Source organism: Aedes aegypti, chromosome 2 (assembly GCF_002204515.2).
Source record: "Aedes aegypti strain LVP_AGWG chromosome 2, AaegL5.0 Primary Assembly, whole genome shotgun sequence".
Classification (NCBI taxonomy): Eukaryota; Metazoa; Arthropoda; class Insecta; order Diptera; family Culicidae; genus Aedes; species Aedes aegypti.
In genome coordinates, this window is record NC_035108.1 from 175,065,889 (window position 1) to 175,083,392 (window position 17,504).

Below are 17,504 nucleotides of genomic sequence, written 5' to 3' on the forward strand. Positions count from 1 at the left end.
GACAACTTGTAACGTTACAGCTTATCTCATAACTCAACAGCTGATCGACAAGCTTGTTATCATATTCTACAGGTTTTCGATAACGCATACAATGTTTGTTGCCTACTCAATGGGAGGCTTGAAATAATAGAGTAGTGTGTGGTATTTTGATTCCGTTGCATGATCCTGTAGGGCGAGCGAAAGAATCAGGATCAATCGTGTTCGGTTCGCGTTATGCGAGTGCGAAAAGATACTCGTGTTCATTTGAGGATGGATTTCCAACTGGTGAGCTCGTTTCATGCTTATGATAACACATTTTTATCATGGAAACGTTATGTTAATGTTATGATACACTCCAACCTTTTTCTACGACCGTTATCGACCCGTGAGTCGATTGTAGAAAAATCGAAATAATAATTATTAAAGTGGACCAATTTTTTTTTTTAATTTCTTCATTAGTATTATTCCAAACATTACATTAATTTCTTATATCTAGATGTTCTGTGTTAGACAACAGTATCATTCGGTAAAACAAATTTAAGATTTTATTAACATTTAGGTAACAACATATCACATTTCATTTGCCGTAGCAGTTCAGATTTTTACAGGTGAGTTGATTTCACCTGCTTCTTCTTCTTCTTCTCCTTCTTCTTCTTCTTCTTCTTCTTCTTCTTCTTCTTCTTCTTCTTCTTCTTCTGCTTCTTCTTCTTCTTCTTCTCCTCCTTCTTCTTCTTTTCTTCTTTTTCTTTTTCCTATTATTCTTCTTCTTCTTGGCATTAACGTTCTCACTGGGACAGAGCCTGCTTGCCATTTTTGCATTCGTATATCGTGTGGCAGATACGATAATACTTTATGCCCAGGGAAGTCAAGGAATTTTTTCATCATGAAAAGATCCTGGACCGACCGGGAATCAAACCCAGACACCTTCAGCATGGCTTTGCTTTGTTTCCGCGGACTCTAACCACTCGGCTAAGGAAGGCCCCTGCTTGTAAGAGAAAAAAAACGCTTTCAATTTACTTAACCTAACTTAACCTAAAAATATAACGCATTAATCGTGGCAATAGAAGCTTGTGGTTCAAAAAATCGTTTATGCTCCATACCACTCATTCGATTTTCGATCAAATTCTGAGAGTCCTCCCAAAATTTAAGCTCATTTGGATGAATATTGAGACTTCACAAGCCCTTTAAAGTTTGAAAAGGGAAATTACTATGGGAAAAGTCGATATATTTGTCATCTATAACTTTATCAAAGACTGTTTTCAAATTGGCCGCCACAATAATTAGTGATTGATTTTTGTATGAGTTAAAAAATTTCGACTGAATATACGCAATAAAATATAGTAGCCATGTTTTGTGTGTGCTATCTTTTGCAGATTAAAGCGAAGTATGCACTTCAACAGAAAATTAATCGCCTATCTCGATGCGTGGGAATTTTCTTGCAAGAAATGCTCAAGAAAAGCATACCAACCTTGATACCTTGATGGCTACAGCGTAGCATCACGTCATTTCCGGGCGTATTGTAGAGCTCCATCTTCGTCGGCGAAACTTCTCCAGTTGCCCCGAAGTTTTAGTGTCGCCAGGTCTTCTTCCACTGCGTACAGCCAGCGTATTCGTGGTCTTCCCCGAAGCCGCCGACCTCTACCTGGTTCCCTGCTGAATATTATTTTCGCAATTCTTTCTTCCGACATTCGCACTAAGTGACCAGCCCACTGAAGTCTGCCGTATTTTACACGATTGATAATATTCGCATCTTTGTACACTTGATACAACTCGTGATTCATGCGTCTGCGCCACACACCATTTTCGAGTTTCCCACCGAGTATTGTCCGCAGCACTTTACGCTCGAAAAAACCGAGAGCTTTCCGATCTGACTCTTTCAACGTCCACGCTTCGTGCCCGTAGAGAGCCACCGGAAGAATCAATGTTTTATACAGGGCGAATTTTGTTGCCGTTTGCAAGCTGCGGGACCTAAGCTGGTTACGTGCACAGCCAATTAAGATTACCGACCCCAATAGAATTAAACTGGGTTTTGGAACTACGGATTTTTCGGTAATTTTTACGATTACCGTAAAAACCCAGTAAAGCAAAACATGTTTTGATTGATGGAGATTACTGACTTAGTCAGTAAAATTGTAGAGCGTTTTTACTGGCTTTCCAGTTGCCCATGCTTCACGCTTTGCTCCTCCGGATTTTTTTTTTAAAAAACAATACAAATAAAAACCCAAGCCACATTATAAAGCATTTTTCGTGTGAATAAACATCTACGGTACGCTCGTATCTCAGTGGAAGTAATCGAAAAATGTGTGACAAAATCATTATTATTTGGTTGGTTTGCATACAGGAGGCAAACTCAATGATGCAGATGTACTTTCCTCTTGTATGGAAACCAACCGAATTTACCAACGTAAGAGCAGTTCAAATCGTGCTGAGCCTTTTTGGTTGCTTAAAATTGTTGAGTTTGTCACTAAATGTCGACTACTTACCACGCGAAAGCGCAAAATAGGCGCAGGAAAGGTTTGGTTGCCGTGGACGTGTCTCCTGGCGCCGGCCGGATGATTCTACAGCAGGAGATTCTCATTTGACACTTTCCCGCATGCGCATCAGTTTGTTTTGATTTGATTTTGACGACAAGTCAGTAAAAAACATCCAGTACTGAATAGTCGGTAATTGTTTTTACTGACTTTTCGCCCTGTTCGGTAATGTTGCAAAATTGGGTCTGACAGCTACCGTAGTTCAGTAAAAAGCAAAAATTATTACTGAACCTCAGAAGTTTTCAATCAAAAAGCTGAAAGTTCGGTATTTTTTATGGTTTACAATTCGTACCCAGTATAAAAAATTACCGAACAAGCAAATCGTGATTGAGTGTGGTCCGTAAAAGGCCCTATTCGCAGCCGCAACACGTCTTTTCACTTCGCGGGAAACGTCGTTGTCACATGTCACAAGTGTTCCAAGGTAAACAAATTCTTCAACAACTTCAAACATATCCCCATCAAACACTACCTCAGCACCTACACCACCATGCCTGACTCTATCTCTACCTGCAACCATGTATTTCGTCTTGGTAGAATTGATGGTCAGGCCTATCCTCACTGTCTCCCTCTTCAGAGGCACGAAGGCCTCTTCCACTGACCTGCGATCGATTCCAATTAGGTCTATATCGTCCGCAAAGCCAAGGAGCATGTGCGACCTTGTGATAATAGTGCCATTTCTCTGCACGACAGATCTCCTAATAGCACCCTCGAGTGCAATGTTGAACAGTAAATTCGAAAGTGCGTCTCCCTGCTTCAATCCGTCTAACGTCAAGAACGAGATTGACACCTCGTCTGCGATCCGAACACTTGATTTCGAACCATCCAGCGTAGCACGTATCAGCCTAATTAGTTTCGCCGGAAAACCATTTTCAGACATTATCTGCCAAAGCTGATTTCTTTTCACTGAGTCGTACGCCGCCTTGAAATCAATAAACAGATGGTGAGTCTGCAAGTTATACTCCCGGAATTTGTCTAGGATCATTCGCAAGCTAAACATCTGGTCCGTTGTCGAACGGCCCTCACGAAAACCAGCTTGGTATTCGCCGACGAAGGACTCCTCGAGCGGTTTCAGTCTGTTAAACAGGATGCGTGACAGAATTTTGTACGCCGAATTCAGCAGGGTAATTCCTCTGTAATTGGCACACTCCAGTCCAGAAAAGCATTATGCAGTTGAAAAGAAATGTCGATTCAAATGGAGATCACAATAGAAAATTTCTTGACCATTTCTTGCGCAGAAATTCTTACTTTTCTTGAGCTGAACAGCATACTTAGCTTAAGCAATGTTGCCCGTTCAGAAGATAAATGAGAACTGCTGAAGAATTTTTAATTGGATATAAATCAATAACTAATTATTGAGTCGTCCGATTTGAATATGGTTTTGGGCAAAATTGTAGCTGACGATTGTATCTAACAGTATCGCAGTACCTCAAACTCCCAAGAGCACATGAAAAAACACTATGACCGATGATGAAGTGCTTGCTTTTGCATAGTAATTCCCATACAAACTTTGAAGGGATTGCGCAGTCTAGGTTTACATCCAAATGAACTCAAATTTTGGGAATTCGAATCCAGAATCAAATGAGCGGTGTGGAGAAAAAACGGTTTTTTTTAATCACCGTAATAATTATGTTTTTTGAATATTGCAACGTCTAGCTGCGGAAATACTGATCCGAAATATTCGGAAAAATTGAAGCATGGATTGAGAACTTTGCAAAATGACCATTTGTGTTTAAATGTTCTGATAATAGATGGCAACACTGCTCGATTGTTATACCAAAAAATAATTAAGACTCGCATAACTTGTGATCTCGCCCTAAAAGCCATTGGTAACCGAGTGTGTAGCTCCTTGTTTTTAAGCAAATGAATGGCTCAGGATGGAAACTATCACCACTGGGAGATAAAGGAGGATCTTCTCTTCATCGTAGCATTGTTGAATGATGTGTAAATCCATTCGTTTACTCGGTAACGACAAGCTACACACTCGGTTACCAATGGCTTTAGGGCGAGATCACAGGTTTGTCGAGAAGATAACGATACCAATGTTCACCAATGTTGTTGCATGTTCACCAATGTTGTTGCATGCCATACAGTCGACCGAAGCACGAATGTTCATGTAGCTGGCAGCACTGTTTAAGAAGAATTATAATAAAAATTGAGTGGACTAGAAACATAGAATGCTCAGCAACATAGCAACATATTCATCAATTGTAATACACTTTTTCATGACGAGTTTAAAATTAGGTCTTAGCTGAAGTAAAATCGATATAGAGCTTATATCAAATTTTCTGCACGTCAAATCTTGAGCATGTTTCGATACTCAGTATGATCTACCTTTAGAAGTTGAGGACCATCATTGTAATTTAGAATTTAGCCGCTTTTTCGAATTTGTTCTATATGAACCTTAAAGGATGGTTGGTAAATGGCTGGGCATGGCGTACCATTGGTACCTCGCGTATCTGCAGGAATAAAATAGACCCCTTGTGCGGTCCTTAGCCTTTTGCCCAGCAACTCCTATCCCTACCTCCTCGTGGTACTGGCCGGGGTACGAGTAACCTTGGGGAAGATCGGGTAACCAACCCCCGGTGGGAACTTTGGTCGTATGCTGACAGGGAAGGGGGAGTTGCTTTTGCAAACCTGGAGCGTCTTTACTCCATGTTAGGAGCGGCTCACAATAGCGTCTGTTCCCAATGTCACGGGTGGCTGATCATCGTCCGAATGCCAGAGAAGGACTCTAAGCTAAACCGCGCACTATGGTCCTCCGAACTTTTAGGGGGAATGGTCCTCCGGAAAACTAGGGGATTGGTGTCAGGCCCTGCAAGCCAGCCGTAAAAAAACAAGCAACGAATAATCAACGAGAGAATACGAACCGGGACAATCGGCGAAGACCACAGCGACGTGAAGGGACTAGCGATTGGAAGCTCGATACGTGGAACTGCAAATCTCTCAACTCAGGACTCGCCGACGTGCTGAAGGACCATGGATTCGGCATCGTAGCGTTGCAGAAAGTGTGTTGGAAGGGATCAATGGTGCCAATGTTTAGAGGTAACCATACCATCTACCAGAGCTGCAGCAACACACACAGCTTTTATAGTGATCAGGTGATGGCCGATCAATGAGAGAATGTGCATGTTGAGGCTCAAAGGCCGGTTCTTCAACTTCAGCATAATAAACGTGCACAGCCCTTACTCCGGAAGCACTGATGATGATAAAGACGCTTTTTACGCGCAGCTTGAACGCGAGTACGACAGCTGCCCAAGCCACGACGTCAAAATCATCATAGGAGATCTAAACGCTCAGGTTGGCCAGGAGGATGAATATGGACCGACTATTGGTAAGTTCAGCGCCCACCGACTGACGAACGAAAACGGCTTACGAATAATTGATTTCGCCGCCTCCGAGAATATGGCCATTCGTAGCACCTTATTCCAGCACAGCCTTCCATATAGATACACCTGGAGAATACCACAGCAGACAGAATCACAAATCGACCACGTTCTGATTGATGGACGGTTTTATGTATGTGTGATAAAGGGTCAAACTTATTGAAGATGTGACGAAGTGATATATGCAAAGAAATATTAAGAGCGATCTTTACAGTTCAGAGTATCAGAGTTAACTGATCGTTTATTTAACTCTAGATTGAATCCGAGCCCATCGGCTCAACCTGATGTAATAGTATGAAATCGACAGTAATCGATTCGGTTTTCGATCGTGCATCATTTTCCGAACGCACAGCTATCACTACAGTTCTTCCCCCTTTAAAACATGAACTAAAACCATCTTGACATTTATCAACTGAATAGAACACAAAAATAAAATAGCTATGGATAATCCCTACACATTCAAAGCAACATAATTTGAAAGCTTTCATTCTTGATTGTTGGTCATGATTAGAATTGTTTTCTTCCGGTGCTATTTCTTCTCTTTTGCATCTGAGTTTTCCATATTTCGACATTTCTTCTTGTAACCTTATGACAGCTAAAATTACATTTGAGGTATTCTGTAGATCACACATCACGTAAGGTTGCTTATGAGTGATTGTTTTTCGATGCGCCCTTGCACTCATAATTCGACCACAAATCTGGAATATCTCGTTACGAAACAGAAGAGAAATACTGTATTCGATTGCAGTCAATTTGTTGTTCATAATAGTGCCATTATAAATATCATCTTTGGAAAACACTATTAAAATTCGTAGATCGGCATCTTGACATAACATATGTATATTGTTACACTTCCTCACAAACATTAAGCTCCTTGATATTTTTGTAGAAATGTTAGTAGGATAAAATCCTTCCACTTGAACAAAAACTATTCCTATCTGTACATGCATTTGCACCAATACCATCTCACTTATAATTTATTCAACTTGTTTTTTCTCATGAATATTGTTCCGTAAAATTCTAATCACACCTACACATATTGTCTTTATTAAATTCAACACACTCTCCAAAGGACTATTGTATAAAAACAATTCTACTCGCAATATTGAAATAATAGCTTCGTAACGTATAACAAAATTTGAAAATAAATCCGTGATCATTTTAATTTTCAACTTTCTCTCTTTAGGCATTTTTTTATCTAAATTAAACTTTATATTCTTCTCACCACACCAAAAATTATTGTTAGCATTAGCTAACTCTACTAACACATGCAAAATTCTACATTTGTAGCACTTTAAATTAACTATTTTGTTACACATATTATTCTCAGCAACTTCACTGATCTCAATCATTACATAATTTCTTCTTGATTTCGAACTTAACCCTTGTTTCCTGCCTATAAAAGCCATTTTTAGCTGGTTTATATTTAAACGAAACACATATTTACCATTTGGTACCAATAATCTTAACGAAATTTCATTGTTATTTAAATTCATTAGAATTAATGTCACTCTATTGCATTCCAATTCGGATTCCTTAGCCATGATCAGCCACATTTCTTCATTATATAATAGTTCTTCAAATTTAGTCACAAGTCTATTCACAATTTTGCCCTCGATTGGATCATTCAAATTCGTCCTATGTAAACTTGTATGCAAGTTTGTAATACTCTCCCTTTTTAGATTTGAGTTGTCGATATAATTTTTTATCTGTCCAATTAAACATGATAGATTTTCCTTGTCCTTTGACATCATCGCCTTTGAAAAGATCAAACAATTAGCACAGTTTTCTAAAGTGGAGCATCTCATTGTTAAACATTTTATTGTTCCAAAATTTCCAGTACACTCTAGCCTTCGCCATAATAAAGATTTATTTGTTTGTCGTATCCTTTCCTGATAGTTATCTGTGTCACTATGGTTGCTAATCGGCTTTAGCATAGTTTGCACTTTTTTGTGAATTAGGTTGTACATCACAGTGTGCGAGCATTTTAACAGTTTTTCACTGGTTCCCGGTTGTGAGTTGAGTTCATAATCACTAGCATACCTATAATAGTCCACTAATGGTTCCATAAATTTGAATAAGTAGTCATATTCACTGTATATCTCTTTACGTTTCATTGAGTATAAACAAGATGCATGTATTGATGTCATGATAAAAACTATTTTGGATTCAAATTCGTAAAAATACTCTTGTGACAGCTATTGATGAATAGTAAAGCTCTGGAAACCATAATATAAACTAAAATTATTGATATACTTAATGTATTTGTACTTTTAGCATAATTTAAACGAATTTTGATTTGTCCAATGGCCACACAATATAGAAAAAAAGGAAAAAATCACATAGGGTAAGAACAAAAGCACAATAGCAAGCACACACAGGGCAAGCAGAAGAATATAAATAACTATTGTTGCAATGATTCTTTTCATGTGATATCCACTATTGCATTTGCTGCACTAGACAATATGAATAACCGAATATACGCACTGCTGCTATATTTAAAATGGTGCAGACGACTGCCACTGTACTCAGTATCTTCAACAATCACTGTTATGCTGAACAATTTACCGGATTTACTTGGAATCTGTGCACGTGATTAAGATTAATATTGGATATTTTTTTAAACAAAGGAACCCGGTAATCTTCCCTAAAAATGTTCAATATTAAAGTATTTTAATAGATGTATATATCAAAATCACACTGGCCGATTAAATTCAAATAATGCACGCATTGGTACAATTAATCCGCCTCGTCGACACTTTTATGTATGTGTGATAAAGGGTCAAACTTATTGAAGATGTGACGAAGTGATATATGCAAAGAAATATTAAGAGCGATCTTTACAGTTCAGAGTATCAGAGTTAACTGATCGTTTATTTAACTCTAGATTGAATCCGAGCCCATCGGCTCAACCTGATGTAATAGTATGAAATTGACAGTAATCGATTCGGTTTTCGATCGTGCATCGTTTTCCGAACGCACAGCTATCACTACAGACGGCACTTCTCCGACAGAACCTATCGTGGCGCTAACATCGACTCTGACCACTATCTGGTGATGGTTGAACTGCGCCCAAAACTCTCCGTCGTTAACAACGTACGACGGCCACCCCGGTACGACCTAGATCGGCAACCGGATGTCGCAGCGGCATACGCGCAGCACCTCCAGGCTGCATAACCGGAAAAAGGTGAGCTGGATGAAGCCCCTCTTGAGGACTGCTGGAAAACAGTGAAGGCAGCCATCAACAATGCATCTGAGAGCATCATCGGGTACGTGGGACGGAGTCGACGGAACGATTGGTTCGACTAGGAATGTAGGCAAATTCTGGAGGACAAGAAAGCAGCGCGGGTGGTCATGCTGCAGCAAGGGACCCGGCAGAACGTGGGCGTTATAGACGGAAACGGCAACAGCAGACCCGCCTCTTTTGGGAGAAAAAACGCCGCTTGGAGGAGGTGGAGTGCGAGGAGATGGAACAGCTGTGCCGGTCTCAAGAAACACGAAAGTTGTATCAGAAGCTCAACGCATCCCGCAACGGTTTCGTGCCGCGAGCCGAGATGTGCAGGGATAAGAATAGGAGCATTTTAACGGACGAGCGTGTGGTGATCGAAAGTCGGCAGCAGTACTTCGAAGAACAACTGAATGGCGCTGAGAGCACAGGAAATGAAGGTCAGGACAACGGAGCAAATGCTTTTGTCGGTACTGCGGAGGATGGAAACCAACCAGCCCCCACTTTGAGGGAGGTTAAGGATGTCATTCACCAGCTCAAGAACAATAAAGCTGCTGGTAAGGATGGTATCGAAGCTGAACTAATAAAGATGGACCCGGAGAGACTGGCCATTTGTGTGCATCGGCTGATAGCCACAATCTGGGAAACAGAAGGAAGGAGTAATATGCCCAATCTACAAGCAAGGCGACAAGTTAGATTGTGAGAACTTTCGAGCGATCAGCATTCTAAATGCGGCCTACAAAGTATTATCCCAGATCATCTTCCCTAATAAAGATTCACACCCGCACCAAATGTATCACTTACAAAACGCTCATAAGGCCGGTAGTTCTCTATGGGCATGAAACGTGGACGATGCTCGAGGAGGACCTGCAAGCACTTGGAGTCTTCGAACGTCGGGTGCTTAGGACGATCTTTGGCGGTGTGCAGGAAAACGGATGTGGCGGCAGAACCGAGGATGGAGAGATGCAGCCACGAACCGAGTATTGTGACGTGAAATTGTTGATTCAGTGTTATCTGTTTAGATGTTAACTAAATAAATGAAAGGCAATTTCTAAACCGATCCAAGAATTTTACGTTTAAAATTTTTTGAATTGAAAATTCAAATTTATGAAAAGTACTTATGAAATGGCCAAATGTGAATTGACGTAAAAGTCACAAAAAAAATGAGATTTTTAATATTTGTGGTTATTGTGACGGAATTACATCCCTGATATCACAATACGTTAGGCTTCCCTAGGCCCCTCCAAAAAAAATCTTAGCTATGCCAATGGGTATTTCAGCTAATTTTTCGATAAAAGGGATACTGTCCTAGAGTGTCAGACATCAGTGGAATATTATTAGCATTGAAACTCAACATTAAGTAGTTTGGTTAAGTATACTTAAGTATACTTATAAAGGATACCAGCAAGAAAACCATTTTTTTCTAGGTATTTACATTTTGTTTTACAGCTAAAAGCATTTCGATTGAAAATAAATTTCTATAACATCGTAGAACAAAATAATGATCAATTTGAAAAAATAAATATTATAAACAAGGTGTTTCATTTGAAATGGCAAACACAATGATGAACAGTTAGGGAGCCGAATCCTATTCTTGGCACTTATGATTAACTTCGGCAGTGGGGTTTTTTGAAAGCTACTGATTTCATATTTGGCCACAATATGCGTCGTATTGAAGTGCTTCTTTTTGCAAAGTTTCAGCGGATTCGCTCGAGAAAAACCCCCCAAGCCAAAGGGAATCATGGAAGCGCCCAATTAGCTCTGCACCCTACTGTATAGCCACTACATAAAATGCCCTATGCATGTTTATCAACCCGAATCAATGCCATCTAAACGTAGTCACTTTAACATGCAATTCTATAAAGTTTTGCAGTGTTAAAATAAATTATTCATTACGCATGCATTGGTAAATAGATCATCATATTTGTTTGCCCATCTGGGGCGACACCTGGAAATTTGCTACTCAGTTTATATTCAAATTCAAACATAAGCGTTCAACTATGGTAAGTATGATGCAAAATACGATAATAATTTCAGATTTTTAAAACAAATCTTGTTTCAGATTTTCAAAAACAAAATTTCAGCAGTATCGAATATCAAGGACGCTCGGGATGCTTTAAGATATTCTGTTCAGCCTTTGGTACGATGGGCACAGCTTTTCGATGCAGCGCCATTTCCAATCAAGGCATTTTCCAATAACAGTGCACATTGCATGCGTAATCTGAAACTGGGAATGATTTGTCAAGCAATCTGGGCTGGTACACTAATTGCAGCCACGTCTGTGTCGCTCGTGTACAAACGACGATGGCGATTAGACGGATTGAATGTTCCATTTTTCACCTACGTTTTGTATAACATGGAAATTATCCTTGGATTGCTCAATTGTACTATTGTTCATATTTGCTGTCAATGGAAACGACCACGTTATGATAATGTGCTCAATCAAATGGTGAGCATATTGAACGAATTCGGAAAGTTTGGTGAAGAACAAGATCTCGTATGGCTTCGATATCAATTTAGCAAGTATTTGCTCGTTGGAGGTTTTTACTTCGTTGTAATTGTCGCAGTGGATGCAACCTATTATTGGAAGGTTATTGTTTCTGTGTGCACAACAGGGGCTTATTTCGTACCAAATGCGGTGCAGTTTCTTTCGCTATTACAGTACGCATATGTCGTCATATTTGCATATCGAAAATGTAGAGCCGTAAATGCCATCCTTCTGGCCGTTCGATATTCATTGAGGTCAAATTTCAAAAGCTACTGTTCAACAATTCGCACACTGAGAAAACAACACATGCTGTTGCATCGATTGGTATTTCAAGTGAACCGTGATTTCGGTGTGCTAATCATTCTGGCGGTTTTCTCAGTGCTCGTCGCAATCAGTATTACATGCCTGGAAATGTATCAATATACGCACGAGAAAACTTTAAATTTTTCCACCATACATTATGTCATCTACTCGGCCCTATGGGTTTTGATGTACGTTTGCAAATTGTTGATTGTCCTAATTCCAAATCATCTGATGGTTAATGAGGTATGAATTGAATTGCCACTGAAATAATTTAACTTTAATTGAATTGTTTTCGCAGCGTGATCTGACAGGGATGATACTTCAAGGATTGCCATTAGTAGAAAGTAAAGAGTTTACCAATGAGGTCTGTATTAAATATTTCAATATGATGATGGTCATAATCCAATTCCTATTATTCAGACGTTGAAATTTTCTCGCCAAGTTTTACTCCAAAAAGGCCCATACACTGCAAACGGAGTATTTGTGCTGGACTTAACGCTATTGGTTCACGTAAGTTTGCTATATTCACATTACGACCACTTTAGCTAGTACTGCTATTTATAGATTTTCGGTGCTTTGGCAACATATTTAGTGATACTGATTCAATTTGATCAGTCGCCTAGAATAAAAAATTAAGTACCATAAAATTGCGATATACCTAAATATGTTAACTAATTTCCTTCTGTAATGTTATTGTAGTATAGATCTAATACATGCTTATGTACAAAAAAAGGAATAAATAAATAAAAACGCTGCTCCATCAGATCATCGGAAAATAGATGTCTCAAGTAGTTTTATTCAGTTTTATTTTGGTTTTAGATCGGTCACGTGATCTTGATTGGATTTTATTAATTTTGATTTTAATATTATCTTTGCACTGCGTCTAATGAAATACTGAAACTCGATCACAATAAAATCCATATGATCCGACAACAGGTTTTATTCCAACGATTAAATTTTATCTTACTGGGTGTTGTTCTTGTCATCTTCATCATCTGTTTCTTGCTCTTCATGTCATTCCATATCTACATCATACGGATTTCTAGTCGTCATACGTGACATCGATATCGCCAAGGTTTGACTGGCTTTCCATTTCACCATATGCGTCCTGTACGAAGAAATAAAAGTGTGAGTTAAACAAGTTATTTGACTGCGTGTTCAAAGATTAAGAGCACAAAATATAGGTACCGTAATCCGGGGTAACATTGATCAGTTTTTGGGATATTTCTTCAATTTTTCATTTGAAAATGCAAATGTCGCAAGTTTTATATTTTTAAAACAAGTACTGGCACCCACCGCTCGTGACTGTATACTGTATTTTGGATTTCAAAAGATTTAAGTAAGTTTAAATAAATGTTTTAAGTGATTTTTTGATTTTGCTGATATGGGGTAACATTGATCACCCATGTAAACAACGTTCGGTAATATTAAAAATGTCGTTGCTTCCTTAAATCATGGCCCCAGAAGCCGAATATGAAGGCCAAACTCTTACAAGTCATTCACTTTTTGAGTTATTTCAAAAATAAAATCACTTTGAACTGCGGAATACGCCTAAAGGTAGGAAATTTCCTAAGGAATGTCATGGCGGTGTCATTTTTAGTAACAACCGCATTTTCCTTGCTCATACCACTTACAGAAATCAGGTGAGACATGAATCTTTGGTACTGTCAACCAAAATGATAATAATCATTGATTCTAAAAGTTGACAAATTTAAGCATGAACGAAACGCAATGTTCGCAAAAACCTCAATTTTTATTAGCTTATGAATGTAAGAAAGAGAGGCACCATTCATACTTTGAAAATATTCCATCAATTAATGTTGATTCGAACTTTGCGAGAAAAGTCATACCGATCAATGTTGCCCCGCTGATCAATGTTACCCCGGATTACGGTATACTCGTTTTGCTTTTTTCCGTAACTCGGCAGCTTCTATGAAATTTGATCCATTGTCTGAGTAGATTTGGTCGATTCCTACACCAAAATTTCGCGTAATTTTCAGTTTTCTCCTTAAGTATATCAGCAGTCTATGATTTGTTCGTTTCTATCATTTACAATGTTCTAATGACCCTCGTTTTACCGTCGAAATATTATATACACTTAGTTTCAATTTCCTTGTTCGGTAAATATTTTTACCGAAAACGCACTGTAAATAAATAAATAACCGAGGTTTCCTCATTGCTAACGAGCTTTACTGAAAAAACTTAAAAAATAGGAAAATCATAAACATATTTATCCTATTTTTACCGAAATCGTCATTTCGTTTACCGAAAAACTGTACATCGTTCAGATTCACTGTAGACCAGTGCTTCCCAAACTTTTTCAACTTTCGCCCCCTTGAGGTCAATATTTATCTGGAATCGCCCCCCTGATATGTGATTCAAATATTTTAATAAATGTCCTCGACTCATATATCCAAAGAATCATAGTACAATAACTATTATGTACATTTAAAAATATTTTCTTAAATATCAATAACCTGGACTGTTATAATATCAATCTTAACAATATCTTGCGTGCATTACAGGCTATTGAATCAATCGGTAAACGTTCGGTCCAGTTTCAACTCAAATGGAAGTACTCCAACACTGAATCAAATGCAATGTTTTCCGAGGAAACGATTTATTTTTACATGAATATGTCATATTTGGGTGAACTGCATTGAATTTGTTCGCCATTGTTCGTTTTTAGATCTCACCCCGTGAAATGTGATTTCATATTTTTATGTGATTTATCTGCTATTTAAAGTTGTGAGTAAAAAATGTCTGACGTTTCTGAGAACGCTTTTCTTTAAGCTATCTAAAAACCCTGAAAAATATATGAAAATCCAGAATTTTTTCAACTCGTTTTTTTTTTTCAATTTAATTTATTAAAAGAGTGTTTTTTGTAACACCAAGAAAAAAAATCGAATTTTTCGGACGTTCTGGAGGTTCAAATCCCACGCATCTCTGAAATTTCTTTAAATATATTTATAAATAGTGTTTTTTTGTCTTTGGCATCGTTGGAACCCGATTTTATCTGCTAAATTTTTCAAACTTTTATAAACAAAGTTTAGAAACATCAAAAATGATACTGTAGATTTTTATCTAAAAAGCTGTATGCCAGAAATATTTACTTCCAGACGTTGAAGTTCACATACAAAAAATGGTCCTTATATAAAATATTGGACATCTGCAAAATCTTATGAAAATCTCATATGCTGATCATTCTTAAAACTTGAATTGATTAACTATCAGATGTGTGGCCTACAAAGGTTTTGAGTAATTATTTTCAAATGCTCCCATGTTTGCTTTTTCGCCCCCTTTCTGGATTTTTCACCCCCCAAATTTTGTTTTACAAATTTTGGCCCCCTTGAGCCTGAAAATCGCCCCCAGGGGGGCGAATTCGCCCACTTTGGGAATCACTGCTGTAGACTGTAAACTTTTACCGTACTTCAGTACTAGGACTATAATGGTTTACCGAGCAAATGGTAATTTGTTCCAAACACAAAACATGCCGCCATATTTGTTTTGAAGTGGAAAACGACGCGTTTGGATTGTGTCCGATGCTTTTAATGTTATGTGTTCGGGATCATGGATACTTTTTTTTTAAACTAAGTCAGATGACCAAGATGAACGTTTGGATCTTATCAGTAAGTATGATAAGTAGATTTTCCAGGAATTTTCATTCAAGGGCTGTATTTTAGGATGGAGTTGGATGTTTCGTTGCGGGATAGAATTGCCAATTCACGATTCAGATAACAACGTCCAGCATATTCGGAAAAATTCGGAAGTCAATCCTGCTAATGCGAATTTGCACTCCTGAAAAATTACAGGTAATAAATGCGCTTGAAAGATATTGTTTTCAAGCAGTTACTTGCTATATGCTACTGCAGTGCGCTGTTGGTTATTTAATCAGCAAATTCGACTTAATTCCCAAAATGTATGTTTTCCAGAAAATTGATTACGCCTTCACCATTGTTTGGTCGGAATTTTGTATGGTTGTTTACTTTTTAGAACCAGCGACCAGAGTTGCTTAATATCAATCATATCAGCTGATGGCTGATGGTCTAAAACTATCACTATCACTTGCGAGCTATCAATATCACTTTGATTTGACAACCAATAGCAGTGATGCCACATCGCACTCTAGATCATAATCACTGCGGAATGAGTGATCACGTGGTAATTATCTATGCTATTACTGTTTTTCAGTGACCTACAAATAGTTTCAATCTATCTGCAATAGACTGACCCAGCTCAGTATGGGAGAAAAAAAAAAGTTGTATAATTCCACGGGGCACCCCCCAGAATTATTCCTTAGGGTTAGAGGAAGACTTTTGGAAAATTTCAGCTAATTTGGTCGTTCCATGAGCTGGCGCAATTGAATTGAAGTTAATATGGGATTTTCAGCTCAAACACATGGGAAAAAGCTCATCATCTCCTGTTTGGGTCAGCAAAATTGTTGATCGCGTTCAATTGAACCCAGAATGTCAAAAACACTACTTGATACCATATCGAACAATATTGTTGAAGGTTATATGATGATCAAAATAGAGAAAGTTGGTGTTTTAACTATCTGAAGTAGATTTGCAATATTGCTCTGTATTTTTTCAACTTAGCTGGATGGTAGCCACTGAGCGCATCATAGCCACCTATGACGCTGGGCGAGCTGCGGTACAAGGTACATGCATATATGTGATTGCACGGGAGTGCTGATCCAAGCCTAACTTTCAACAACTGAAAGGTTTATGAAAATTAGCTTAAATCTAAATACTACCTTCTGCAACTTTGTTCATTAGGGTATCAACTAGTGAACTTGTCATTCTGGGCTCAATTGAACGCGATTAACTAGTATACGGAACGAAACAGTGACATAGGGTCAATTTTCAATATATTTGAGACGAATATTCCATACAAACTTAAATTTGAATGCGCCAGCTGGGGGAGCAATCAAATGAGTTGAAATTTTGAGAGAGCTTTTTTCTTACCCTATAAGGCACATATCTAGGGGGTGCCCGGTTGAGTTTTACAACTTTTTTGTTTAAGGGCCAGTCTAATCTGCAACACTGTCAAAAATATCGAACTGATAAATTGCCATTTTAACTGCTTAATTTAAGGCTAAACTTAAACCATCAGTGATATCCATAGTCTATCGCCATCAACGCACTTGTGATGGAGTACACAGCATGATGTTGAAGTGATATAGATTGATCCGAATTGTATCGCAGTCAGCCTGTATAAATCAGCAAATTTTGAGCGTTGATTGTGACTACGAGCAACTCTGCCAGCGACACGTTGGGGTAGCAGTAAAGAGCCGCCAGTTCCACCCTTGGTCTACCCCGATGCGTGGCTGAATCTACTTTAGTGAAATAAACTTTCCAGCAAGATCCTTCCTTATTTTGGCTCGCATTTGCTTCGTAACAGTATTGTTACGATTTACAATTTGAATCTCCAGTCCTTTCTCATGCTGATAAAATTCCAGGCTTGTCAAACACGTTGGAAATTCAGCTTCCAGCGGTAACCATCTTTACACAAGGAGTTTTGTAAAAGGCTGCGTCCATTTGTAACGTGATCATAGACATTTAGCTGTTCCGATAGCAGTGTCATCATGAATA

The 17,504-nt window shown here is 38.5% G+C and overlaps 1 protein-coding gene across 1 annotated transcript; it reads left to right on the forward strand.

Annotated features, from left to right (window-relative positions):
• Nucleotides 1-11,007: 11,007 nt before the first annotated feature.
• Nucleotides 11,008-12,656, forward strand: LOC23687835. Its single transcript, XM_021843211.1, has 3 exons — nucleotides 11,008-12,153; nucleotides 12,209-12,274; nucleotides 12,331-12,656. Exons 1-3 carry the CDS (start codon nucleotides 11,332-11,334, stop codon nucleotides 12,457-12,459), a joined length of 1,017 nt encoding a protein of 338 aa, XP_021698903.1. The 5' UTR covers nucleotides 11,008-11,331; the 3' UTR covers nucleotides 12,460-12,656.
• Nucleotides 12,657-17,504: the final 4,848 nt, after the last annotated feature.

What these genes read in the sequence shown, in the direction of transcription:
- LOC23687835 (XM_021843211.1), top strand. Translation starts at nt 11,332, where the DNA reads ATGCGTAATCTGAAACTGGGAATGATTTGTCAAGCAATCTGGGCTGGT. An exon ending in ATCATCTGATGGTTAATGAG is followed by an intron (nt 12,154 to 12,208) that starts GTATGAATTGAA and finishes TTGTTTTCGCAG; the next exon opens with CGTGATCTGACAGGGATGAT. An exon ending in GTAAAGAGTTTACCAATGAG is followed by an intron (nt 12,275 to 12,330) that starts GTCTGTATTAAA and finishes CCTATTATTCAG; the next exon opens with ACGTTGAAATTTTCTCGCCA.